Source organism: Falco biarmicus, chromosome 12 (genome assembly GCF_023638135.1).
Source record: "Falco biarmicus isolate bFalBia1 chromosome 12, bFalBia1.pri, whole genome shotgun sequence".
NCBI classification, from domain to species: domain Eukaryota; kingdom Metazoa; phylum Chordata; class Aves; order Falconiformes; family Falconidae; genus Falco; species Falco biarmicus.
The window spans coordinates 23,061,607-23,088,445 of NC_079299.1; the positions used below are offsets into that span (position 1 = coordinate 23,061,607).

General features: G+C 37.6%; 1 protein-coding gene across 2 annotated transcripts in view; it reads right to left on the reverse strand.

Annotated features, from left to right (window-relative positions):
• The window catches only part of CRIM1 (cysteine rich transmembrane BMP regulator 1), a 188,149-nt gene that overhangs the window by 34,235 nt on the left and 127,075 nt on the right, over positions 1 to 26,839 (reverse strand). For both annotated transcript variants that reach the window (XM_056357301.1, XM_056357302.1), the window contains 2 exons: positions 23,535 to 23,732; positions 5,503 to 5,631 (listed from right to left, as the gene is read on the reverse strand). In XM_056357301.1, the coding sequence (XP_056213276.1) occupies positions 5,503 to 5,631; positions 23,535 to 23,732 (327 nt within the window). The remainder of the gene's footprint in view (positions 1 to 5,502; positions 5,632 to 23,534; positions 23,733 to 26,839) is intronic.

Consider the following 26,839-nt stretch of genomic DNA (forward strand, 5'->3'; position numbering starts at 1 on the left):
AAAACTAGGTTACTTATCAGTAACTGGAATTCTCTGAATATATTGCCTCCACAGATCCACACTAACCCTCCCTCCTTTTGTTAGAATTAACTCACGATTCACAATAGCTGGATAAAAATGAAGGGACTGGGCACTGTGATGCTAGAAAACCTTGTTTAAAAAAATAATCTCATGAGTCCGTTGAGGCAAATTACCCACTTGGATACTTGCTCTAAACAACTCTAGGATTCACATACAACACATGACGACTTCATGAAAATGGATTTTGTAGCAGTGGTATCTCAAAGGTGGAATTACTGGAAAATGATCAAGCTTCCACAAACCTTCTAGCAGCATATTGGTTTTGTTTTGTTTTTCCACAAGTCAAGTGAAGTTCTTATCTGCTTCTACTGCATTTACATTGTAACCATTACCAAAACAATTACATTGTAATCTTCAGAGATCCCTGCCAAAGACTTTTATTCTGGTGAGAAGACAGATAATATTTATTTGGCAAGAGTAGTTCATCATAATTCCACCCTCTTCAGGGACCACTTCCGCTATCTTCCACATGTGTACTTAGTGTTCGAGTATGTACTTTTTTCTGATCTAAGCTTTAAATTTTTAAGAAACATGTTTCATCCCCAGTTTTCAGTGCCTGTACTTCACTAACTGAGGTCTAATATGTAATAGCTATTCCGTTTCACATTGCTGCAGAAGGATAATAAAACATCCTCCTTCTGCCAGGTCTACAAAATTACTCAAAAATCGAAGATGTGCTCTCTTTGCTCTAAAGGAGACTTCCTGGATTGTCTTTCTTTTTACAGTCTTTTTTCCCCATGGAGTAAGTCAAGGTAACAATGGGAGATAATTGTTACTAAAATAGAGAAGTGTTACTTTATTTTTTCCTTTGCTATTTCCAGGGATTTTACACTGAAGTGTACATTTTGCACAATTAGTGTGTATGACTATTTGCCCCACCTTAGTTTGATATCAAAGTAAAGATAAAATATGTTAGTTTAAACAAACAAAATTAACACTGAGGGAGGTGTGAAGTGCTCAGAACACATCCCTCAGTATAGATTATTTACAGGAGTAAAGGAATTAAATATTTAAATTTTGGGTAGGAAGAGTTACAAAACATTAGGATAACCCATCCCAAACTAACTAGTGGATGATTAACACACAGAAAAGAGGAGCTGAGATGTATTCTCCCATTGTAGTCCCTGTAAAGTTTTTCTCAGGCTTTTTGCCATCATCACTCCGTACACTTTTCCAGAGCCTTAACCGCTGGTATTTATACACAGCCTGTAGATGCACCTACTTAACTTTTCTCAAACCTTCCAACATCTACACAACTAGACCAAGTCCCACACTGCCAACCCCAAATTTCATGCTAGAATTCCACTCCGCTTCATCAGGTATAAAGGGAGATGGTGTGACTTGCCAGAATATTTAAGTCCATGCTGCAGATGTCTGCTACTATAGAGTGAACAATAGTAGTTCCTTTTTTCCTCCATGGTAGAATACATTTTCTTCTGATTTAAGGAAATGGTATCAATGCTCTTCCAAAAATACTTCTGTATCTATACAGAATGTGTTTGAGGGAAACAGGTGAGTTTATGTCTAGAGAACTGTGCAAACACATAATATACCAAGATTTCTGATTTTTGAGCAGTGATTTCATGGTCTGCCTTGACAGACAGAAGAGGCCACAACACAAAGGGGATGATGATGCATTATGATTTGCAGGGAAAACGACCCATCTCAGCCTTCTACAATCGCGCCTCTCCAAAAGCAGTCTGGAATTAATGAAATTGCATGGCAGTTGCATCTTGTGACTGCAAAGGTAAGCCTCCTAAATGACGCAAACAATTTTTAAAATTGACAGCAATGTTCTAATTTCATTCAATTTTAGTAAGATTTGAAAGGTTAGAAAATACTAAAGTCATACATGCTCACAGTCATACCCTGAACAGTACTTCACGTTCATTTGGGGTAAAATGCCATAGGCTCTGTTGCAGGAGAGGTTTTTCTTTTCTGTGAATATAATACAGGGAATAGACAAGGTCAAATAAAGTACTGGCCCTCACTGCAGACTCTCACTGAAGAATGATTTGGTATCTGGCAGCAACTTTCAGATTTTAAATCCTGTGTTACTACAATCAGCAGGCATTATACAATGTGCCTGCTAGTCCTCTTTGGAGCAACAGGAGTTCTGCCTCACAAGTAGCCGACCACTGATCTCGTTTCATTCCCCTAAGGTACTCCGCCTAAAGACTTTAATCCACTCCTGTTCTCCCTATGAAAGAAAAGGCTTAGACACTCCAAACACAACAGAAATGGCTGCATCCTACAAGTAACAATTTTTTGCTTATTTACTGTTTTCAACTTGTTTCTTGTTCTTGTATCATCTTATATATATATATATATAATTTTTTTTTTTTTGTAATGCATTTCATGTTTTCCCTTCTGTTTTAGTTTTATTCGTGGTATTTTGCAGCAGTTCTTCCTACATTGTGGGTTTTATTTTTTCCTTTTATCCTCATGCAGTGCTGCCTGGGCTTCTAAACATTCTGGGTCAGTATGTTCCTTCTTTCTCCCTCACCATTCATGGTTCTGTCTCTACTCACTGGAACTCCCCCCCCCACCCCCCACCCCCCATCTATCTGTGATCACTCTTTGCTCAGTGGTAGTGCTTTTCTCATGCAAAGCTATCTTGCTAATATATGCTTCAAATCTAGAATAAGCAACAAAAAAGCCCTCAAACATGTACTGTTCATGAAGGATGTATGCTGAGGCCAGCAGAGCACCAAATACGCTTTAATCACCAGCACTGGGTGACATTACTGGCAGAGGTGTAATCCTCTTACAACTGTGGTCTGCCTCTCTTTTTTTTTTTTTTCTTATTTTACTTTACAGCGTGAATGTTTTCACTGCGTGTTGTTACAGCATGTCTTTGCGTTCACTGCAAAAACAGGAAGAATAAAGCATAAAGTAAACTACTACTATTAAAATTGTATTCTAGAAATGTGACGATTTGCTTCTTTCTTGAGTCAAGCTGGAGACAATAAAGCACCAACTAAGTTTCATGATATCGTACTTAGATAATTTTTTTCAAATACACCCGTTGTACTGATTTCTGGCGAGAGGAATGTAAATGATGGTAGTAACGATGAACAATTTACAGCTTTACTCTATGTTCTTCCACTTTGTCATTTTGCTTTTAGTTTGGCTGAAATAGATTAAATATAACAAATCTTCAGCAGAGATATCTAAGAAACCAGCAAAAGAGAAAACTTTATTGGAAAGAGAATAGTAGAATTAGGTTATGATGGATTCAAATGGTAATAGAGGCATGTGGGCCTCCTTTACTCAGGCACTTTAAATCTGACTCAGTTGAGCAGCTTTGACCAGCAAGAAACAAGTAGGTGCAGTATTAAGACAGTGATGTTCCCAGAAGTCCACATGTGTCTACACAAGCGAAAGAGAATACACATTCTCTCATACTTAAGAGAGCTGAGATGCAACTAAACTGGTTTGGAGATGGAAGTATGTAGGATCTCAAAAGGAAGAGAACTAGCACAGTACGTTTTCAGCACATTTGACCTAAAACTCCTTTTTTTCTCGGTGCTCACTCACTCATTCGTCCAGAGGCTTGCAAGGTAGAGACATTACTTGACAGAAAAATTCTGTCATTTTGATGGATAACCACCGAGTGACAGTGACTTCCAATCTGTTATTTTTCTTCACTTCTTTAGAAAAATAAAGGTATCCCCTCTCTGAATGACTGAGGAGATTTAAGCAATCTACTATTTAAGTTATATAACTGAAAAAAAAAGATGACAGACAAATTATATTATTAAGCTTGCTCCAGGTAGTTTGCTACTGCAAAATGAAAATAATTTCAAGCAAATCTGGCAAGAGAAAAATACCCTCGAATAGGTTCTTAAGCACTATTTAATAAGGAACACTCCAAGCAAGAACAGAGACTTCCTGGGATGTGGTATATGTACACGTACAATCTGGTAATCTAGGAGAAAAGAAATGATCCTTTGGAGTGATGGGTACTCTGTGCATCAAACTGGTGGGGAGGACTGCATGCGCAGGCATAGATGATGACATTTGCTGAGTATGTCCATCTTCTTTTTTGTGTCAAACTTCCCAATCAATTTAACAACATTAAAAAGAGAAGGAAAATCAAACTGCAATCTTAAAGGCAGATCTTAACATTTCTAATTTTGTCCTTAGGAAGAACTAAGCAAAGTAAGTATACAATAGCTTGGATGCAAGCTATGGAAAGTCGCCCTTGCCATGAATATAACTTGCAATCAACAGTATTATTTCTATATTACAATAATGACGTTATTGCCTGCCATACATTTAGTTGTTAGGATGTCCTTGTCGTTTGCCTTACGGAAATTAAAAAAAGCACATTTCCCCAGGAAAAAAAAAAAAAAGTTAAAAAAGCCAGGACAAACCCTTCTCTTACTCCTTAAGCAAAACACCGATCCAATCCTACAACATCAGTTTGTGCCAGTTACCAGTTAAGAGTTTTATTTTGACCATTTCTTCTGGGGACCACTAAAACAGTCATGTTGGTTTAGAAAGTGGCTGAGAACAGGCAGACTGAAATCAGAAGAGGAGGAATAGAATACGACTTTAGTTGTGAAAGCCTTAGAGGCTACAAGGAAGCTGCAGAACCACAATAAAGTTACAGAGAGGGTTTAAGCCCGCTCCTTGGCTGGGCTGGCAGCCAGAGTGATGCATCCTGCAGCTGAGACCAGTATTACAACAGGTGTCCTTTGTTGGTCAATTCCAACAACCAACCTGACTTTGCTTTATATTTCATCTGTAAACATCAAATTCTTAAGGAAACATACAGAAAATATGTTTTTCCTGCTTTGCTGATACACACAAAATTCTCATAAGGTACAATGATTTTCCTTGGGGAAGAAATACATGTTAAAACCTGCATAAATCCTAACTAAAGTATTATATCTATATATTTTAAAAATACAAATATAATAACATATTATATAATATATATATATGGATATGTTTGTATATATACGAACACACCCCTAGGCATGTAATTTTCAAACATTTATCCTCAAAACCTAAGCATAGCTATGTTGAAAATATGCTGTTTAGCAACAGGAATTTTTGAAGTGCAAACCTAGATGCTCTTAAACTCTCTACATACAGAGAGGAAAATGAAATGTGGAAGTCTGACTTCTCAAAGTCTGAATGAACAAAGTTCCAAATTATTACCTTTTCTATGCAGGTGTTAATTTCTACCTGAAGTCAGACGTTTTATGTTTTCCTCCAAACACATTTTAAGCAAGCAAATGAGCCATGTCAGAAATTGGAAACCTATCCTTTAAAGAAGAACAACTATAAAGCACAAGCATACTAATACAATGCGTAACCAACGTTATGAATGGAAAAAACAAGCATACTAGCATTTTCACATACATCTTAAAATAAAAGATAGAAGCCTCTGTATTTTTGCATACTCACTAGTTTTGCACTGACAAATGCGGCAACCATTTTGGTCCAGTTTGAAGCTATAGATACAGTCTTTTTCAGTCAAAGTGCAGTTCACCAAAATCTCGCAGGTGGGCGGACCTATTGTTATGTATGTCGGTTCTGAAGGTAAGAAAACGTAAACAAAATAATTAAAATACTCAAGTAACCTCAAATTTATGTTCATAAAAAGGCATGCACAATACAATATCAAAAAGAATAATTTTTAATTAATTTTGCTTCTGATGATTGAATATTCTTGGTACTTCTCAAACAACTCAAGAAACAGACTTTGTTTTAAAGTGATATACACTCATCACAGAGTATAAAACTGCATAAAGTTTTTGAAATACTGAAACAAGAAAAAATGCTGCATTTTTTATTCACGATGAAATCAGCTTTCCTGCATATATTTAAAACTGAATGTCATCTATTAATTTTGCCCACTTTTCTCCAAAAATATTTAATCAAAACTTCATGCAGACTTTTTTTTTTAAACTTTAGAAACTGAACAGAGCTTCCTCCGACTCTCAGTTGACTGGGACTACCAAGCTGCAAATCAAAGCACATGACTCAGTAGATCAAATCTTTCTCTGTGTGAATAAGATCACTTCTGCTGAAATTTCAAGCAGGAAAGACTTTGAATACCAAAAAGGAATGTAAGATATGCTGTGAAAGATCTCTGAAAATCACTTAATATGTCTATTCAATGAAAACATATATCACTTCTTCCAGTATACTTTGCAGTACCAGATTATGCTTTTTGAAAATGAGGATATTATTGCCAATTATTAGGTATTTATGAACAGTATACTACTTACTTTTGGACACCACTTAAATACGTTGGGAGTAGAAAATTTGTTTTAATTAATATGGTAGCTAGAAATATTAATGTGTTTTAATATACATAATTGTTAGAATAAAATAATACCCAAAGAATTATGAAAATACAAGGAACCTCATCACTACCATCTTAAAAGAGGATGCAGAATGATCTTTTCCTGAACGACTTTTTGCTCTGTGAGACTAATGTAATCTTTCTCGTGTTTTCATAGAACTCAAGCACTTAAGAATCAATGACTTTATAATTATGAGCATTATTAACATTATAATAAGCATTCAGGAAACACAAATTACATGACTTTTAAAGAACTAACTGTGAGCTTTTGTTTCACTGTTTCAATTGTTTCAGTTTATTCTGTTCCTCTATCTCAAGAAAAGACGACTTAAAGAAAATTACAATTAAAAAAAATTCAATACGTGTATTGATGAATTGTGAAAATACGGAGAAATAGTATCCTAACCATAAGGGCAATAAACCATAGCATGTTATACACAGTACGCAAATTTTCATGGACTGGAGGCGGCCACATCTTGCCATCTCTCATCCTCAAACCAAACACATTGAAAGGCAGATTTTGCCATGCCTACTGAAAGGCAGCTTGTCTTTACTCTCAGACTGTGGGTAAAATACCACTCCCCATCAAGTTGTTAGAAGTATACACTGTTGACCGAAATACACATTTCTGTGCCTATTGGCTCCATGTCCAGCAGGCAGCTTTTGTACCCATGCCTTCCAGTCAAGTGAAAATTATCCTACTACAAGAACGAGGTTTTTTGCTTTCATTGTCTTTCACCATTTTCAGCTTTCATAGCTTCTCCCCAGCTCTGCTCTTTCATTCACAACAGCTTATACAGCAGATGAACATTTTTAATCCGTTTTATATTACGTCAGCTAAGTACAGGGTTTGGAGGGGAAAACTGCACGAAAGACACTACAGTGAAGTTGGATGACTTCAAACTTATCTCAGATGTTGCAGTTCAGATTCCTCACTTTGCTGAAAGTTTCAAATGAACCTTCAAATTCTGTTACTTGTGTAATTTTTGCAGGAAAAGTAGCTATACACTTCATACATATATAAAACACCATCAACAGCTTTGTTCAAATACAAGATGGAAATTTGTGTATTAGCATCCATGTCTCTGTAGACGCCTCAAAGCTCTTCTAATTTAAATTAAAATTTTCCCGTACTTTTTTGTAAGGGTTTAATATAGATTACTAGGTTGGAGGTCAAAGGAGAGATGTTATAAATTTCTGTGAATTCTTCATTTCACAGCTCTGAGCTTGCACATGTGGTATGGAAGAGTAACCATAACGAGCAATGCATTTCAGAATCCATGGCTTCTTTCAATCTCAGTGAATTCTTTGTATCTAAATCATATTCGTATCTAAACTTTAACATCTGCAACTTTAACAAACCATTAGTTTAGGAATCAAGAACATATTGATATATATCAATAATATCATATATTCCAGAAAATCCAGTAATTACTCCCATCTGTTTAGGACTCAAGAGTATATAACCTAGTTTTGCAAACAAACGCCATTTTTAGCATCTGGTGCCTGTTCTGATAACCTCCTTTTCTACCTCACTCCATTCTCTAACCAAAATACCCTAAACATGCAAAAGACATGAACTACAAGAGTCACCCTGAAGCTACATTCAGTTTACTGGGCAAATGACAAAAAAGCCACAGTAATGCTCATACTCATCAGTAGTTAAAACGATTACAAATCATGGGGATGGTTAATGCTACACAAAGCAGAGTTCACAGGCAGTAACACAAGCTGAAGAACTGAAGGAGACTGTAGCTTTACCACTGACTGCAGAACAGTTAGGTGAAATATGTGGTTAAAAAAATCCACAAAAGCTCACTGAAAAGCTGAGATGCAGGTTAGTACTCATTGATCCAATTGGGTGTGAACTAGACCTAGAGAGAAATAGGATTGTGTTTCACCCCTCATCACTGAAGTTCACCCAAGATAACTTCTCTTTAGTTGCAGGCATAATTTAATAGCTAGGAAAAAAAAAAGAGCGGATATTTTGTTACATATTTTTCATGGTGACTTTTCAAACCTATGCTGTGCTTTGATGCTTTTGTGTCTTGGAAACATTGGCATAACATTTTTTTGCCCCCTTAATACATCCAGTAATGTGGTATTTCTTACAAGGGACAAAATTAAACTGTCATATTAATTCAAAAGGTTTTTGTTAGTCCTCTATTCATTGTGTTTTATTATTCTGTTACGTCCCACTTTTGTGTCTGCTCTCAGCATCCTCAGTGTTTCCAGACAAGCTTATAAATCCGTTTTTTCTGCCTCCTGTCCCTAAAGGTAAGCCCTGAGATACAGTAATTTTATATGCATGCCTGCTTCTCAATGAGCTGCAAGTAGGGGACAAAAGAAATAATTTCATTCCCTACCCCCACATGTGCAAAAATGCAGCCAGGAAAAAAATCATCAGCCCTTTTCACTTCGCTAGACAAGACTCAACAAATAAAGCCAGCTCTGCTCTGCCAGGCTTCTGGCTATTTGAATAGGCAAGCAGTAGCGAAGCTTGAAAAAGCATGTACCACTGCATGATCTGAGCTAGGCTTTCACTGCTGCTCTTGTAGAAACTGCAGAAGAAAGATCCAGCGCGCAAATGCACAGACAATGGGTGGGAAAAACGGGTGCTGTTTCTGCCTGTGTGCTTTCCCAACAAAAAACCTGTAGCATAGAAAGAAAGAGAAGAAAACAAGGAGAAGGGGACTAAAGAGAGTCTGGAGGAAAACAATGGATTTTTTTAATAGAGCGGAGAACTTACTGATGTCAAGTGATCGTGCATAATGTTAAATGCAGATTTCTACTGGAACATCTTGCTTCCATATACTCCCTCTGAGCTTGATGCTTTCTATGCTGACTTTTAGTGCAGAGGATTATTAATTTGCCTGCTGTGAGGTTGATACAAATCTTTGAATTAATGTTTTATACTGCCATCTACTTTAAAACACCTTCAAACCCTTTGAAATTCACAGTGGATATTTCAGCCACTGGTGGTCTGTCAGTCTGACTGGTCCACTGAAAAATACTACGGTATGTGATCAAACCCCTGAATCTCGTTCATCCCAGCTTGAAATCAAACTGCATTTATAGGTAAAGAAGGAACGACAGTGACATCCAAGTAATGCCTGGAGCTGTCTTTGTCCTTACAAAGCCTGCATTAGCAATACCAACACAAAAACTGGATGTCACACAAAAAAAAAAGCTGTCAAGGTGGAATAAGAACGTATTTTCATTGGTGTTTTTGTACATGGGATACTTTTGTAGTATGAACAAAGCCAAATCTTTTCTGCTGTTTTCTGATTTCTGAGACCTCCCACTTCTCCTGTGAGTGATGTGACACAGCTTGTATTAAAAAGAGGAGACATTTTCTTCTGTTAAAAAAGTGAAATGATATATATACACACACATATACACACACAAGAACACAGGATAATCGATCTGCTCTAGTACTGTGCCTCATGTACAGGTCTTGTTAGATGCCTGAATGAGTATTGAGGTCTTACGATAATGCTCAGCTGTATTCAGAAATGTATTCAGAAAAGTATTCAGAAATGGAGAGAAACTGATACATCCATATTTCAGTGAGAACAGGGGAAATAGTTTCTTAGGATTAGAATTTTATTACACACAGTTCGATCAATTCAAGTTATCAAAAAGAAGAGAAAGAAAACTAAAATTCACCATTAATTGCTGGAAGCCCTGGAAAACAACAACAAAAAAATAATCAAAGGAAACAAAAAAGTCTGAGACAATTACTGCAATCTTGTTGGCTTCTGTCTATCTGAATTTTAAAAATGAACTGTTCACTGAAGATTTCATTTTTCCTTCTAACTTTGGAGATTTCATTTATGTAATTCTTTAGCTAATCCTAAAGAGAACTAAAAAATATCCTCCCTAAGGCTGGTACCAGGATGAAAAATTATATCCAACTTCCTATCATACCCGTAGTTGTTCAAAATCTTAACTCTGGCCATCAAAATCACATGAAAAAATGAAGAGGGATTCCACTTAACTGTACTAGTGCAAAGCCGCATGTATTATGAAAGCGCCAAGTGGTTGTATTTGGCTTGTGTGAAGGACAAGAGGGACCGGTATTAGCAAGAGCAGAGCCTGCAGGTGCAGGAAAGTGATGCCTCCCCTCTATTTAGCAATTGTGAGCCCACAGCTGGAGTAGCGTTCAGCTTTGAGGTCCCCAGTAGAAACGAGGCACTGACACACCCGAGCGGGTCCTGCATGGGGCCAAGTGGGTCAGTAGCTGGAGCAGATGACATGCGAGGAGAGGTTGAGAGAGCAGGGGCGATGGGGCATCCTACTGCTGTCTACCACTACCTAATGGGAGGGTAGAAAGACTACAAGACCTGGCTCATCTTGGCGGTGCTCAGGGTTAGGATGAAAAGCAATGAACACAACTGTGAACATGGGAAATTACATCCTGATAAAAGTAGTTTTGTTCTTTATTTTAAACCACATGTGTGGTCGGACTGTAAGAGTCCTAGAGAGATTGTGGGACCTCCATCCTTCAAAATACTCAAAATTTAATAGAGGCAAGGCCCTGAGATTCTGCTGCCACTGGACCTGCTTTGAGCAGGGGGTAGGACTAGAAAATCTCTGGTGGTCCTTTCCAACTGGCTTGACTCCATGAGTTTCAGTTTCCCATAAACTCGGGACATTTTCAGTGAAAGCAGCAATATCCTTGACGGATCCTGATCAGGGGACTGAAATCCAAAGATACACACTTCAATCTCTCATGAATTCTATATGCTTTTGCCAAGTACTGATTACCTTCCTCCACAATAAAAGTACCTGTTTGCCTAACATCATCTCTCTGAAATCTACTTCATGACTTAAAGAGTAGATTTTAATTCAATAAGCAAAATGTCTTCCAGGCAGTTATAACAGTAATTCTTTCCAAAGCATTATTTAGTGACAGCCACAGCCACCTTTAATCAGTGTCATTTTTTGTCCTCTCTTAAGTTAATACATTACCCATGCTTCACCTTTTGGCAAGGTATTTTTATTTTTATTATTACTATTATTACATGGAAAATACTTAAAACAAACTTTGCTTTGCTTCATTTGGAATGCAGTACTTTTAACTCAAAACAGGTTTTGCTTCACACTTTCAGTAAAACCATGTGAGGGAAATACCTACTCTGGGCTTTTACAAAAGTAAGTAGGTTAAGTAGGGAAGTAACAACTGTGTTCTAAGTGTTTTTCTGCCTATTGCTGTTTCTAATCAATTGTTAGATATCTGGACCATCACGTATCTTAACCTAAAAGTACTAGAAATATAAGGTGACAGGTATTTTACGATACTTCATCATTCCAGTTTGTATTCTATTCATAAATATTGCCCTATCAATACAGAAGGGGAAAAAAAGCTATCTCTATTATAATAAAATTACTGTATTTTTCCTTGCTATATTAGTTTGACAAAAGTATGCATCGAATACCTGGGTTTAGTTACTCTGATTCAAGTACAATGGTTACTCCAGCTAAGCAGACACAGGTCTGACTTCTCTTCATCAGTGCTCCCAGCACAGCTCTATTCAGCATTACTCTAAATGCACATGCTTCAAAGTTAGCAAGTCCTACCAAGGTTTGGAGTGAAGGGTCTCAAACATATCAAAACACTATTTGCAAATGCCGTAATAACAAACTACAACCCAGTGTGGGCTGGAAGCAGTCCATGTATATGTATTCAAACCAGGCAAACACAGGACATCTTGGGCCCCAAAGCTGCAAGTGTTTTATGTATGCATGAATGCTTATTTTACTTGCCTTATGGGTTTTTTATATACAAGTTTACCTGTATTCATAAAAAAAAATTCATTTCCAGCCAACTTCACACTAACAAAGATGTTTCAATCTCCATCATAGAAACACGTTTCTTCATCAAAACTATGAAATCATAAGCTCTACAGATATATCACTATACAGATTTTGAAAATAATCTTTTGAGATCCTTCTTTGAATAGCCAAACCACCATGGATTTCATCCAGTCCATTGTAAGACTGCAAACTACAGTGCAGTGCAAGTACCTATCTTTTACAAGGAATTTAGGAGCACAGGCCTTAAAAATTCATTGCCAAATGAATAATTTTTGTATTAATAGACATAAAAAATATATACATCCCTGGAACCCATCAAAATACTATTTTGTATTTTATTTGTATTTATTCAGCATTTGTATACTGACTATTACTGGCATGCTTAAAACCAGTTTCAGATGTTTGTTTTCATAGTTACTATATAACACAAATACAGTACATTGTAATTAAGATATTTTGAGGAACTATTTGGAGAATATTGCTCATGCAACTGGAACATAAAGCTGCCAGTGATTTCTTTCCATGCATAGGAAAAATATTTGAAAGAAAGAAAAAAAAAAAAAAGAAGAAGCATGTGTACTTTTGAAAGGCTAAATTACAGTCAAGATCATTTCAACATGAAAGTTCATACCAACAGTAACACACAAACTTCTCAAGCACAACAAATTAACTGTTATGAGGCACAATGAAGCCACCAGGTCTAAAAATAATCTGAACTTAAATGTGAAGACTATGTAGTCAGAACTACAGAATGAGGAGTGGGATGGTATGCTTTACCACTCAGTGCTACAGCTCCCCAACCTCCTCTTTCACATTCCCATCTTGTTCATGTGAACCAGTCCATAGTTTAACTAAAGACTGTCAGATAAAGTAGATTAATTCCTTGTACCTATTATTACAATGGCTGAAAGACAGAAATACATTTTCAGTGTATAGCACAGGGAAGCTTTATATACACCTGTGAACACCACTATGTATATTCTCCCTACCTTTAGACCAGTGGTATTGATCACAAAAAAAATCCCTTTTCAGTATAAATGGGAAAAGAAATAAATTAATTCCATTACCCATTCTGCCCATGAATATTTCCAATACTTTTAACAATAATTAACTGTGGGTTGGGTTGTGGTATTTGTTTTTTTGGTTTTTGTTTTTGGGTGTTTTTTAAATTTATTTATTTGTTTTGTAGTTTTGGTGTGGTTTTTTTTTTGTTTTTTGGCAAGGGGGCCACAACAGTAAGAAATTTTGTATAAAGGTCTTATTGTGGTCAGCCACAAATTCAAAAAAATAACTGTCTGAAGTTTACACATTTAATTCACAATGATTTTTAACCCCAGAGAGAATGACTCATAACAAATAACAGTGTATTTAGATTCTGCAGGGATCAGTCTTTGGATATTTGGAGGAAGCGTACAAAATGTTCAAAGAATAAGCTCAAGAGCAGAGGATTCTAGAAAGCCCAACATCTCATTGGGAGCATGAAATGAAAACCTCTTCTGAGGGAAGAAGGAAAAATTAGTCAAAATCATGTTCTATACATGGAGAAAGACCCCTAACATCAGTAATACAGAACACGCCTGTTTAGGGAAGTGCAATAGCTCCCTCTTCTGTAGTATTTTATAACACAAACCTCAAAAGATTTACATGTTCTGATCCTACGAAACCAGCACCACCTGATTTAAAGAAATGCAGCATCAGTGCATTCAAACATTTACTAGTCAAACATTTACTACAAAAATTAAGAAAAAAAAAGTGAACAGTGGTCTAACTTTTTACCTAATGCTTTATGTCATAAGTGGCTAACAACTAGTCCTGAAGGGTGTGCTGCTCAACAGCCTTTCATCCGAGTCTGCATACTTGTTTGGATTTTGTCTGCTGTCCAAAAAAGTTAACTGCAGCCTACTAAGCAGCAGCATGTGTGTTTACTTAAGCTTCCTGTAAAAACATTCATATCATTCCAAGAGTGACTAAATGTTTTCCATCCTCATAGTTCGCATTCCAGCCTTCCCCGCCCCTCCAGTTCATTACATGAAAAATACCAGTCCCCAGTCCTAGGCAAGAGAATTTCCTTCCTGGATTTGAAATACCTTATGACTTGCAGGATTTTTTTCCCCAGCTTTTAGCTATCTGTGTTAATGATCAGGGTTCAACAATTCAGCATCACATAACTATTTATAAAAGGTATGCAAGGACTTAAGATTGTATAATTTTCTCATGTCACAAATAACTCTGAAAATGTATTCACCAATGCCTCCAAACACATAGTTCAGTTTGGCAGGCTTTTGTTTCAAATTTTATTCATACTGTCAACCTGAAAATGCTTAAATATGTATTTTTCCTTGAAAGTAACTATTATAAACAAAGACTATTTTTGTTGCTGTAAACTGAAGAAGCCTCCTATGAACCAAAGCCACATGGGGATGTGTGTGTGTGTGTGTGTGTGTGTTTCTTTTTGGAGTGATGGAACCAAATACTCACAAACTTTCCACTCCTAAGATGTGAAGTTAAAACCTTTTGTCTGTCATAACAAATTGTTCCAGTTTTTGGTTCAACAGGTATGTATACCCCTCTTCCAATATATTTTAATACTGAGAAGGCTTTTTTTGACAATTTCAGGTGGAGTGACACTAAGAAATAACTACCTTTACTAAAGCAGAATCAATTAAGTCTATCAAGAAATGTCCAAATAGATTAAGAAGGCTATTCAGTTATTGTTACTAGGTGAACATACAGCAAACACACTAAATAAGTGTGCATCTGGGACAAATCTATGAATGCTATAGGTGCTGAAAAGAATTCATTAGAGAATCTGTGAAGTTCTTTATAAGTGAGACATCCTTAGCTGCACTGACATGTATTTATTAGGATTCTTTAGTTCTTTATCCTTTCAGTAGTCTTCCACTGAACTTAACAGTCGAATCACTGAAAACTAGGAAAATATTATTTTACCCTAGTATAGTCTTCCTGGCTATCTTAAACTCAGGGAGACTTTCACTGGCAGTAGGTTTCATTACACCCTGGATGGTGTGGTTCAACAGGCTCAGCTGCCTTGTCTAAAATCTCTATGCTAAATCATGATCTGGCAAACGTAAGCCCAATTCTCTTCAGCACAGCGTTTGCATCCCTTAATTGACTTTGATGAAAAGGCTGGTTGAGAGCTACAGTGCTGCTGCCGAACAATAACTGATACTTCACGCTCTAAGGAGATCTCTGGGCCCAAATCCTGTGCCGGTGAACACTGCTCAGTAGCACTGACTTCACCCTGAATGAATCAAATTTCTTTTCACTGGGCTCTGCTGCCTGTTTTTACTTAATGAAGTGCTGGACACGCTAAAGGAACTGAACTGAATTACATCTCAGCTAGAGTTTGGAGCCCTTTATTGATGAAAATGTTAATTTCTTTTTGTGAAGATAGAGTGTCAGCCATAATGACAGCAAAGTAATGTGGGCCTTATTCATGAAAATCCTCCGAGGGGATTTTGTTTAACACTTAATTTCTTATTCACAGCTTATGCTGGCAGCCTGCCACCTGTACCTGAGGGCTCTCACGCAGAAGGATGTACTGTGAGATAACCAATTACTGTGTATCAGCAGACTGGGCTGCAGCTTTCCCTATGAATAGCCTGAGCCTCTTGGAGATAGGAGGGAACTGAAGTGACCATAGACTTTCCTAAGGGACATTTCTGCTATCAGTGCCAGTGCTGAGCACTTGTATTTATTAGCTTGTTAAAAAAAATCATAAATAATCAGGTCTTTCCGTAGTACCCTCACCAAGTTTACTTGCTGTGAACACAACTATTATTCCAATTTGCAGATGGCTGTCCACAGATACAGATGGCCTGAGGGAAACATGGTTATTTCTATCACTGTAGCTTGTTTGGTGTTATTCATATGCTATTATATATTGACACTAAATAGCTATTTTAAGCTTCAATATTCAGGGTGTGTTTTTTTTGGGTAAAATTAAATAAAAATGCAAGTGGTACTTAAAACCACACCAGTTTTATTTAGAAAATCCACAACTGTTAGCCCAGGGGAGAGGCGAGCAGCTCTGTCAGCAGCAGTACTGCCTGCAGCTGGTGGCCAATGGATCTGGTTACCTCCAGGTGTGACTCCACACAGACCAGCTCCTGTGGAGAACCTCCCAGTCTGAAGTGTGAGCACACCCTTACAGCACTTGAAAAATCAGTTTCTCCCCTCTGCCTGTCCGTTTTCATTAGATCTATAGAAGCGGGTTTTCTCTGAGACTTCCTTGTGCTGCAGGAAGCCATCAGCTCTAAAGCTGTGGGGGAAGCACAGAGGGCCGCCATGTTCCCTGTGCCTCGGCTCTGAATGGAGATAGTCTAGAAAACAAAGAACCCCCCCCACAGACTACACAGATAATAGCTTAAACAAAGGCAAATCCCTAAGGACCAACATGATTACAGCAGCTGTAGAAGCGGTATCAAAGCATCCATCAGAAGCTTAAAACAAAATCTTTGTGTCAGATCCACAGAATGGGATGGGCTGGCCTTTCCCAGCTCTCACCGGTGAAAGGAGGCGCCGGCCCTGGAAAGCTGTGTCCACTGGAGAGCCTCAGTCTGGGGACAGGCTGGCGAAGGAAGGCCTTCTCCTCCACAGTAACCTGTCTCATGTGCCTCTGTCTCCAGCCTCTCGCCTTGCCCGTGACCCTCGCCTTCTGCCTCCCCCCCGGCCCCAGAAACAGCCGCCTCAGGGCAGGCAGCCCCCTGCTCACACCTTGGGCTCTTACCTTACATCCCCTGCACAACCCACAGGCACTGCAGTGCCAGAAAACAGGAAAAAAGTGACAGAAGCAGACATACTAAAACAAGACGTCTCACCAAAAGGGCTTTTGTCACTTGGATGTTTACTTGAAAAAAACCCAGCAGCTACATATGGGTGGGCCACAGCCATCACCTGCATAAACACGGAAAGCTGTATGCCAAGTACCCTTACTGCTTTCAGTCATGCATGCAATATCCTGAGGGAATCTCCTTTCCCTGAGGCTGAAGACACAAGCTGCAACGCCCTGAATGCATCAAAGAGACAATTTTAGTAACGACAGGCCAAGGGAGGAATTTTCATTTCCTCAACAACCTTCTGCTTTCCTGTAAAACACATCTTCCCTCTTGCAATTCAGTTCCATTCTTTCTTGTCCTACCCTTTTCTTTGCAAGAACCTTCGGGGCACTTGAAGACTGGTATCTTCTCATTCTGACTTCACAATTTTCTCTTTAAGCTAAACCAACCCAATTTATTCAGTCTGTCTTCCTAGGATATGTTTTGCAAATTGTGGACTGTGCTCATAGTTGTCCTTCTGACTCTTTCCAGCTTGCTTCCATCTTTTTCAGAGGAACAGTGCCCAGAAAAGAACCAAGAGCCTACTACGTCAGCTAGGGACATAGCCACCCACGGGAAAGGGAGCAAAAAGGATCACTTCAGGTCTTGCACTGTACTCTTGGTTGTAATTTCAGTATGGTGTTTGCCTTCTCTAGGCTCTATAAATCCATGTTCAACTTTCTTTCCCCTTAATCACCAGACTTCTCCTGCAGAACTGCAATTTAACAATTACTCTGGTTCTGGACTCATGAAAAATCTCCTCCAAGTGTAGCACGTTGTATTTTCCCTTGTTGAAGCTGGTCAACACCTTTCTGCCAACTCTCTGCTTTATAACAAACATATGAGTTCACACTATGCTCTCCAAGACACTGGCTGCCTTTTTAGCTTTGTAGTCTGTAGATAAAATAAATATAGCTTCGATCTGAGCTAGTGAAAACATCAGAGCCGGACCCAGCACAGATATTAGTGGATACCAACTACAATGCAACTCAAGAAAGGCTGCCCACAGATTTCTGAAGAGTAAATCCATGTACAAACCCCTCATACTGGAGCATCACATGCAGAGATATCCCTGTCCTCCACATACTTACCCCAGGCTCCTTTTTCTTCCTCCCCACCAATCCTACCAGGGAGCTCCAGCATAACGCCCCTAGAATACCTCATTCACCCTCCTTCTTCTACCAGCAGCATCAGTAGACATGTTTCCAGCATGGAAGGGGTGAGGGGAGCTGAATAGTTACCCTCTTCCTCAAATCCAGCAAACCCCAGACAAGCATTCAGAAAATTATACATTTCAAGCCAATCTGGCAGTCCAGTCAACACTGGAATGTGTATCGTGTGGGCTACATACACACATACAGGATATATGCTATGGGTATGTATACAGCAGCGTGTAAAGAAACATTAAAAAGGGTTTACTGTGGAAAACTGATAGAAATCAAGTCTGTATGGTAATAATCCTTTGCTATCACAGTTGCTACTCCTTGACCTCTAATTTAGAAAACTGTGAACAGCTGTAACTTCAGCCAACAATCCTTGCACTCTGGTTTTCTCACTGCTGTAGTAAGAACACCATGACTTTTTTCATGAGGAAGCAGGAATGTTCTAGTTTAGTCTGAATTTACTGTCTTCAAAGGGCGAACACATTTGTGTGCTGACATACCGTGCTGGTATTTCAAGAACCTGTGTTCAAAGAATTTCTACTACACTGTATTTGATCTCTGACTGCAAAAGTTTTTGAAAATGTAATCTAAGAACAATTTTATCTTTATCTAGCTGCAGGAATGTACACTTATCCAGAGAAATAGAGATTTTCTTCATTGAAACCTATTATAAAATAGCCAGGAATAGGCAGAACTGTAGGTGAAGCAGCATTTAGATCAAAGACAGAGGGGGGGAAAGTCAGAAGTGACCGATACTAATAACCATTAACTCTAGATGAGCCACAGCCAGGCCAGATCCACATGCAGCTTTGACTACAATTTGTCCATCAGTTTCATGTCCCACAAACTACTCTATCCCTCATCACTCAAAACAAAAAAAATGATAGAAATATCTTTGATTTCACATACTGAAGAGCTAATACCTGACATCCTTAAAGCAAGATCACACAATTGAAGCTGGCTGCTGGTGAGAGGGTTCTCTTATATGTAAACAGAAGTCTGATGAGAAATTAAACCTTTTAAAAAATAGTGGTAAGCATATAAAGTGTGTGACTTATTATTCTTGATCTGATGCCTATTTTTAAATGGAAATAGGGGTTTGAATTGGTCCATCAGCAACTAAATTGACAAAAACAATAGTTTTCAACAGGCAGCAGTCTTCTTCCTGCTTTAAAGGTGAAGCACAAATAAGATTCTAGAAGAGAAGTAACGGTTTCCTACATTCTGCGCTAGTCGCACTCCCCCCCCCAAGTGTAGTTCATGCAAAAAGAGAAAAGAGCTATAGCCTAATTAAGAAACATAACAAACATGTAAGATTAGAAAAGTAAAGTATATTCGTGACAAAATTGTATAATACAACTTCGGAACATGGTCATTTTAAACTGATCTACAAAACCTACATTATTTCACTATGGTACAGTCTCTATGGATTTAACACTTTACAGGGTGAGTTGAGATGTGAGTGAGAACTGGTAGCCATTCAAAAGAAAAGTATAAAATGAGGTATGTTTATCCTTACAATAACTAGTAAAATACTATCTCAAAATCACCTGCTAAGTTTACATTAATTTTGCCCATTCATTAAACATATCACTGTTACACTGCTTTCTCCCTTGAACTCCTTTCTTGAATAACTTTCATAGCTAAAAATACTACAGTATTCTACCATACAGTTGAAAGTACTACATAACACCAGTGATCTCAGAACTTAGCCCACACTAGATAAGTATTTTGGTTTTCTTTGCTGAACAATATGAGATAAGACATGCAAAGGATGAGGAAAAAAAAGGGCAACAGACTGGAGAATCCAAGATAGCAGGTTTAAGCTCTTGGTGCAACATTAGCAACATTTCAGTTTCTATTCAGTCAACACTTCCACTAATACACTAGATGGCAAAATAAAGGTTAAGCTGCAGATAGGCAGGTTTAATGGGGTAATAAACAGAAAAACATCACATGGCTGACACTGATGGTTTTTAATACTTCCTTGGAAAAACTGTGCTTGGAATGTATTTTATTGCTTGTAGATCTTCACCAAATGTACCGCACATCTTTTTCATTGGTATCATTAAAATCAAGGGATTGATTTGTCTGCCAGCTTCCCCACCAGGACCTCCTTCTCTGATGCCACCACCCCTGCAGGTCACTGACAACACAGTATTGGCAGCAGAACCTCATGAACAGGAATGATGCTCAGGAAAATGAGTGAGAAGCTGATTTAAAAGGGGAAGGAGCACTGACCCATGCAGCCTACCTGTTCAAGAGAACAGTGATGTCAGCCAGCCGGATGATGACAGAAACAGAACAGCATTTTAGACAGGACCATGTAGTCATTAAAACTATATGACCAAAATTCAGGGCAATAAGATGTGCAAAGGAAGGAATATTTTTAAGGCCTGTCCTCCCATAGGACTGTTACTTCCCCAGTTCAGTCCTACTTACAAGGAGAAAACCAGAGAACAGAAATCTAAAATGCCCTTTGCCTAGTGGGTTAGCAAGCAATAGCTGTATTGCAAAGAAAGCACCGTACTTTTTTCTACCCATGCATCAAAGTCCAAGTAGAAACACTACTAATCTCAGATTTAAGGCTTAAGACACATAACGCTATCTGACCTTGGAGGTGGGCCATAAATCTATGGCTAATACACAGGTCCCTGCTGCCATCAGCTCAAACATTTAGTTTTTTCATAAATAATTTAAAAATACACAGCACGCAGACAGCCAACATGTAACAAATTATTATTTTTTTACTAATGTTCTGGGATTTTCTTAATGTAGGATTTCAAAGAAAAATGTGAACATATCCAGAAAGACAAATGGGTCTCCATAATTAAACTTCCAGTTTGGTAACACCTTGATCTCTAATATATGTAGGCATTTTTATTCAGGCTGCTAATCACTAGATTAGCTGAAGGCATAGAAGCCTTCAGCTTGTTTGATGCCCCAAAACAGAACTTCAAGTAGTTTACTGGTACCCTTGACTGGTTCATTTCTCAGGGTTTTTTTTTTTTGATTTATTATTATTGCAGAAAGAGTTGTTAAGTCTCAGATGCTAAGTAATTTCTCAAAGTCATGTGCAACTGCTTCTTGCAAACTCATTCTTTCTGAATCTTCAGTTCTAGCATCTGAACTCACTGCTGAGTTTTAACAGTCCAGAGTTTTGATCCTTGAAGTATTTCCAAACCTGAATTCCTGAAATTAAATAAATTGGCCTTACAGAGCATAATTACCTGTTTTGTTTGGGTTTGTTTGCTGTGGGGGCGGGAAGGGAAGAAATAAAGAGAGGATGCAAGTGTGTTTTCAGGTATCCTCTGACCACTAGTACCCTGGTGATCAAATCCTCTGCTGGTATGAACTAAAACCACTTCCACTAATTGCTGGTTCCATCATTTATGTAATTTTATTGCCCTTTGACTGTTTACTTGGCAGTATGTGCTAGCAAAGAAACACCAAGTCAGATGTGATGCTTTTAAGCTTAAAATTTAGGAAGTTGCTCAAAGTACCATTCAGTATTACTTGCCTCCAGATGACACACTCAAAACCAGATGACTACAATTAAGTGTACATTATACAACAGCTAACAATGACCAACAAAATACCAAGTTGTATTATTTTCAGAGAAAGTACAATTAAGATGACACAAGAATCTGATTTAAATATTCATTCCATGGTGCTGTTGTCAGCCTTGATCTATTTGACACCATTTGTATAAGTATAATTTAACACCACACCAAAGACCATCCTCCCCCAACAAAAGCAGAACAACTTTTATGGACTTAAGCAGTTGCTAGCTGCTTCTGCCTCTAAGAGTAAAAGCATGCTATAGAAGAGATTTTCCTAACCTATTCCAGATGAGCTAACTTGTGTCCTGAAAGCACTGTATTGTGGTATGTTTATGAAGCACCAGCTTGGTTATGCTGCAACCTTTAGTAATTAACAATGGAAGGCTATGCTCTACCCTATGTTTGCTTCCCACGGTTCATCATAATCATTTCACTCTGATATAGATAAGCATTTAATCCAATTATCTCTCATCCATTTTCTCCAATCTGGAACAGGAAAACAAGAGACATTTGTCTATCTTTCTTTAATTGGAGGAACCTCCTTCCTCAACATACTGAAAATATCTCCATCAAGCTCTCTACTACCTTCCCAAGCCTGCTCACCTACGCACTAAATAATGAAGGGTGATAGCACATACTCTTGCGATACCCATCATGAGGGTATTACTAGGGTTAAAAAGCAGGTAACCTGCTCTCTCATCATAAAATCAAGTCAGTGCAAGTTGCAACTCTCTACAATCGACAAGCAGCTTTTATACATTATCAGACACTTTCTTCACATCTTGTGATGTGAATTTTGGAATGAAAGAGCACCTGTAAGAAATCTTTACACTGTTCAGATTTATCCTAAAAAGTAAGTATCCCTGTGAACTTCGATGGATACTGGAGCTCAGAAAGGGCCCTGAGACATGTGCAGTTATACAAAATTCATTTTGCTCCATGAGAGATGGAATTGGAAAAATATAAGTGGTAGTTCACTGAGCACCCACAAGCATTAGTAGACTGTGAAGATGGCTCTGAAGACAGGTCTAGCTTAATCGTTTCTAAACTTAGCAATCGGGTGTTTTTCATGATGAACAACTACTCCATGAAAAGCAACTCTGAATGTACATGTATATATACAATTAAAATATATATATTTTTAATGTCTTAGTTTGAAAATCTTCACATTTATACTGCCAGGTTGGGCAAGCATTTACCATATAGTTAAATCAAGAACTGAGTCAGTTATAAAAGAAACATGCATTTCCACAAGATAATGAAAATTGCATTTTAAACTCTAAAACTTAATCTGTCTTGCTAGATAATATCATCTTTTGTAAGTTTCAGTGAAATAACTATGTCCAATATCAAATATAATGTGCAAAGATATTTTGAGTTGTAACTAAATGACACTGATGAATATGAAAAATGGAATTATCCAACTATCAGTGATACCAGTTGATGAATATTTTGATCTAACTTCTCTTTTGTTTATTAATAACCTTTAAGCCAAACTAAGAGTAAAATTAGTGAACCATGCGGATTTAAAATGATCTCTTACTATACCCTTTTGAGCCAAAGGAGTATTGGGCATTGCCACATACAGGTGTAGTTTATTTTTTCCACCCTTGCTAGTTTATTCGGTCACAGGCAATGCTGTATCAGCTACTTAATCCTCCAGAATTTTCAAGTAAACCAGAAATTACCAGGTAAGCAGCAGCCATGACAGACCAAAACATAACAGGAGAAATACCAGTCTTACCTTCACACACCGGGCAGCACTCCCCAGGAACTTTAACAGGATTTAGACAGCTCTGCCCGCAGGCGGTTGCAACGCAGTGCCGGTCTCCATTGATGCACTGGCAGAAAGTACAGTCATCCTCTCGCCAGCGGTCTCCGTGAGCTTGGATCTGACCATTGGCGTAGCAGCCAGCAGGGTTGTTTACCGGATAAACTGGGTCTGAAATGAGAGGAATTGCAAGTTTTTTCCTCCCTTTTACACCTAAACTTTACATATGAACAACTACAATACCATGATTTCACATAACCTTGGAAAGGTTAAGTACAGTCACCATCAAACATTGAAAGAACCACACTGTACCATACAGTGATAAAATAAGTAACAACTTAGATATGTCGATGCTAAAACTTACTGTTGAAAAAGTCAACTTATACTGAACATCCACAAATTCAGTGTTCTATTTTTAACTATTTCAACTCAAGTTTTGTATGTAACAATTACGAGGCTTAATTTTTTTTATTTTCTGATTTTGTTCTTCAGAACAATATGGACCTTGGATCTATCAATCTATTTTTTGTACCAACTTAACAAGTTCTGAGGGAAACTGAAAACACCTCAGTGAACCACTGGAGTGTCTTGTGTCAGCATTGCACCACTATTTTAGAGTATGAGCAAAGATGAGACCTCTAGCACATTTCTGGCTGAAACACGTGAGACTGCCTTAAACTACACCTCACCAAAATTTTGGAGATATACTAGTTTTCATGAACAGAAGATCTCGCTCAGTTTTCAACTTAATTTCATTTGGAGCTTTTTCCCCTTAAAAGCCACAAGATGAACTTAACTGCTAGCAAAAATATTAAGACTTTTGTATTTAAATAACAGAATTTTGGGAAACATACTTTATGTAAGATTTCTTCTCAAGTTTCATGGAAACAAATAATGCAACTCTGTATATGCTAATTCATGACTTGAAATAAAAGCAGCTTTTACTCTTCAGAAATAACATTTTACTCTTCAGAAATGTGATAAGCAACACATTAATAGTAAAAAAGTATGCATGATGTGAACGTATGCAACTTATCACAGTGGCTAGTAAAAAGATAAATGTTAGACTCAAAAATTAAATACCTAAGAATGTACAGTAATTAGGTCAAGATTTCAAAGCAAGGAATAATAAAAATTACATATCAAAGCTAATTCAATATATTAAAAACAATAAATATAACTAAAAGCATTGTTTAGCAGACTACAGATAGCAGACATCAAAAAAGCACAAGTAATTTACCTATAAGTTAATTTTCAAAAAAATGTTAAATACAAAGGACTTGGAAGAAAAGAGGTGTCCTAAAGGGAAAAAAAAGGAATGAATGAAACTTGGAATTTCATCACTCCCCTTTGAAAGGTAAGCAATGCATTTTAAGTGTAGATAAAGCCAGTAGCAGTGCTAATACCTGTTGCATTATTATAATGCCATTGCATACCTCTATGATGGTATCAAGCTGAACATTCGGAGTGAAACTGTGCACAGGTTCTACCTCTACCTGGCATTCACTCCCATCCTGAATTTTAATGATATTCCCAATTTTAGCAAAATGGGTTAAGCCAATATAAAAAAAAGGTGTTTGGGAAAATAAGTCATTTGAAAATGAAAATGTTTCCTAATCTCTTAATTTTGAACCTTTTATATTTTAGGATTACCTTGCATATGTAATTACTATTCTGACCTAGCCAAAAATCAGATCATACACAAATGAAGTGAATTTTATCATTCAACTCACGTATGAGATTCTGATTGACACAGGAATACAGAAAAAGCACAGAAAAGCCATATAAGACTTGTGTTATTTGCAAGAGTCTCCCATGCAACTCAAAGCACAAAGTTTCTGGTACCCTTAAAAGATCAGTAGTGCTTAAAGCTAGAAACTGAGCCCAGGAAATTACATTTCCAGATGCTGAGGTATCCTACAGGACTTTGAGAAAGAATTCTTCCTGTAGCTAAGGCAAGAAGGGCTTGTGCCTGTGCTACTCAACACACATCAAATTTACCATTTGCCATTTTAAAATTGTTGCAGAAAAGAAGAAAGCATTATATTTCTTTAAATTTCCATCATCAAGAAAACATTACTAGGAAACAATCACCTTGAAAATCAGTCATGAAATAAACATATAGAATGAGAGCAGGTAGTAAAAATGCCACTTCTTCACCAACTAGAAAAGCATGAATGGGTAGGCTGTTAAGTATACATTCTGCTCATTTAAAAGACTTACCTTGTCAATTCAGATGTCACTTAACCAGACTTAATTAAGAAAGGGATCAGAGCTTTCTTTTTTCTAAGTGCTTAAAGGAACTAGGAAAATTATAATGGAGCCAGTTGTCTAGCCTCACCTAAAATAACTCTACTAAATCAAGACGCGTTTATAGTAAAAAACAACATATACCTTATCATCCAATCATTCAGAAGTCAGCACTCTGACTACCTTGATCTAGTGCTATAAGCCCTATCAGACAAGCATGCAACAGAAACAAGGAAGCCAAACAGCACCGGATGATTTGATGAAAGACCCTGTTACTCGTCATCTCAGTCAGCCGAGCAGAAATTAAATCACAGTCATTACCTGAACAAGATGATTGTAGTAAACAATTACAAACCATGATCCATTTTACTCTATCTACTAAGGACCTGTCTTAAAAATAAATTTCCATTGGAGGCCTAACCAAAATGACTTGTTAGCAGGTTTTCTTGATAGTCTGATTCAAAAGTTGGAAAAATGGAGAAATCAACTTTTAGCACTGTATGATGATATGGCAGAAGAATTTATTGGTAACTCGTAAGGTAGCTGAATATTTCAAACACCAAAGAGGGTGAAGGAAATACCTAGAACTGCAGGTCCAATGTGGAAAATCGGCACCCACATCTGAGTATGATAGAGCTGATACAGAGAGCCCAGATACAGCATATACACACATAGATCATTTACATACATTGTCATAATGATTTCATAATGCCAAATCTCAGAATATACACATATGTGAAAAATAGTTAATTACACAAAAAAGCAACAGATTTAATATATTCTCTACTGCCAGAAAGCAGCTCATACAGCAATTTCTTCAGGAGTGGATCTGCACTTAGGAAGGGTTTCGCTACATCAGACATGCCTTCTCTAAACTTTTTCAGTCTATCATTACATGATGGTATGGCACTGATTTTTTTTTCCCCCCCCATATATTGAAGGCTCTTAAAAGCATAGGAACAACTGTACCAGGAGAGACCAAAAAGTCTGCATCCTGCCTCTAACTATAGTCAATAATGAATGAATGT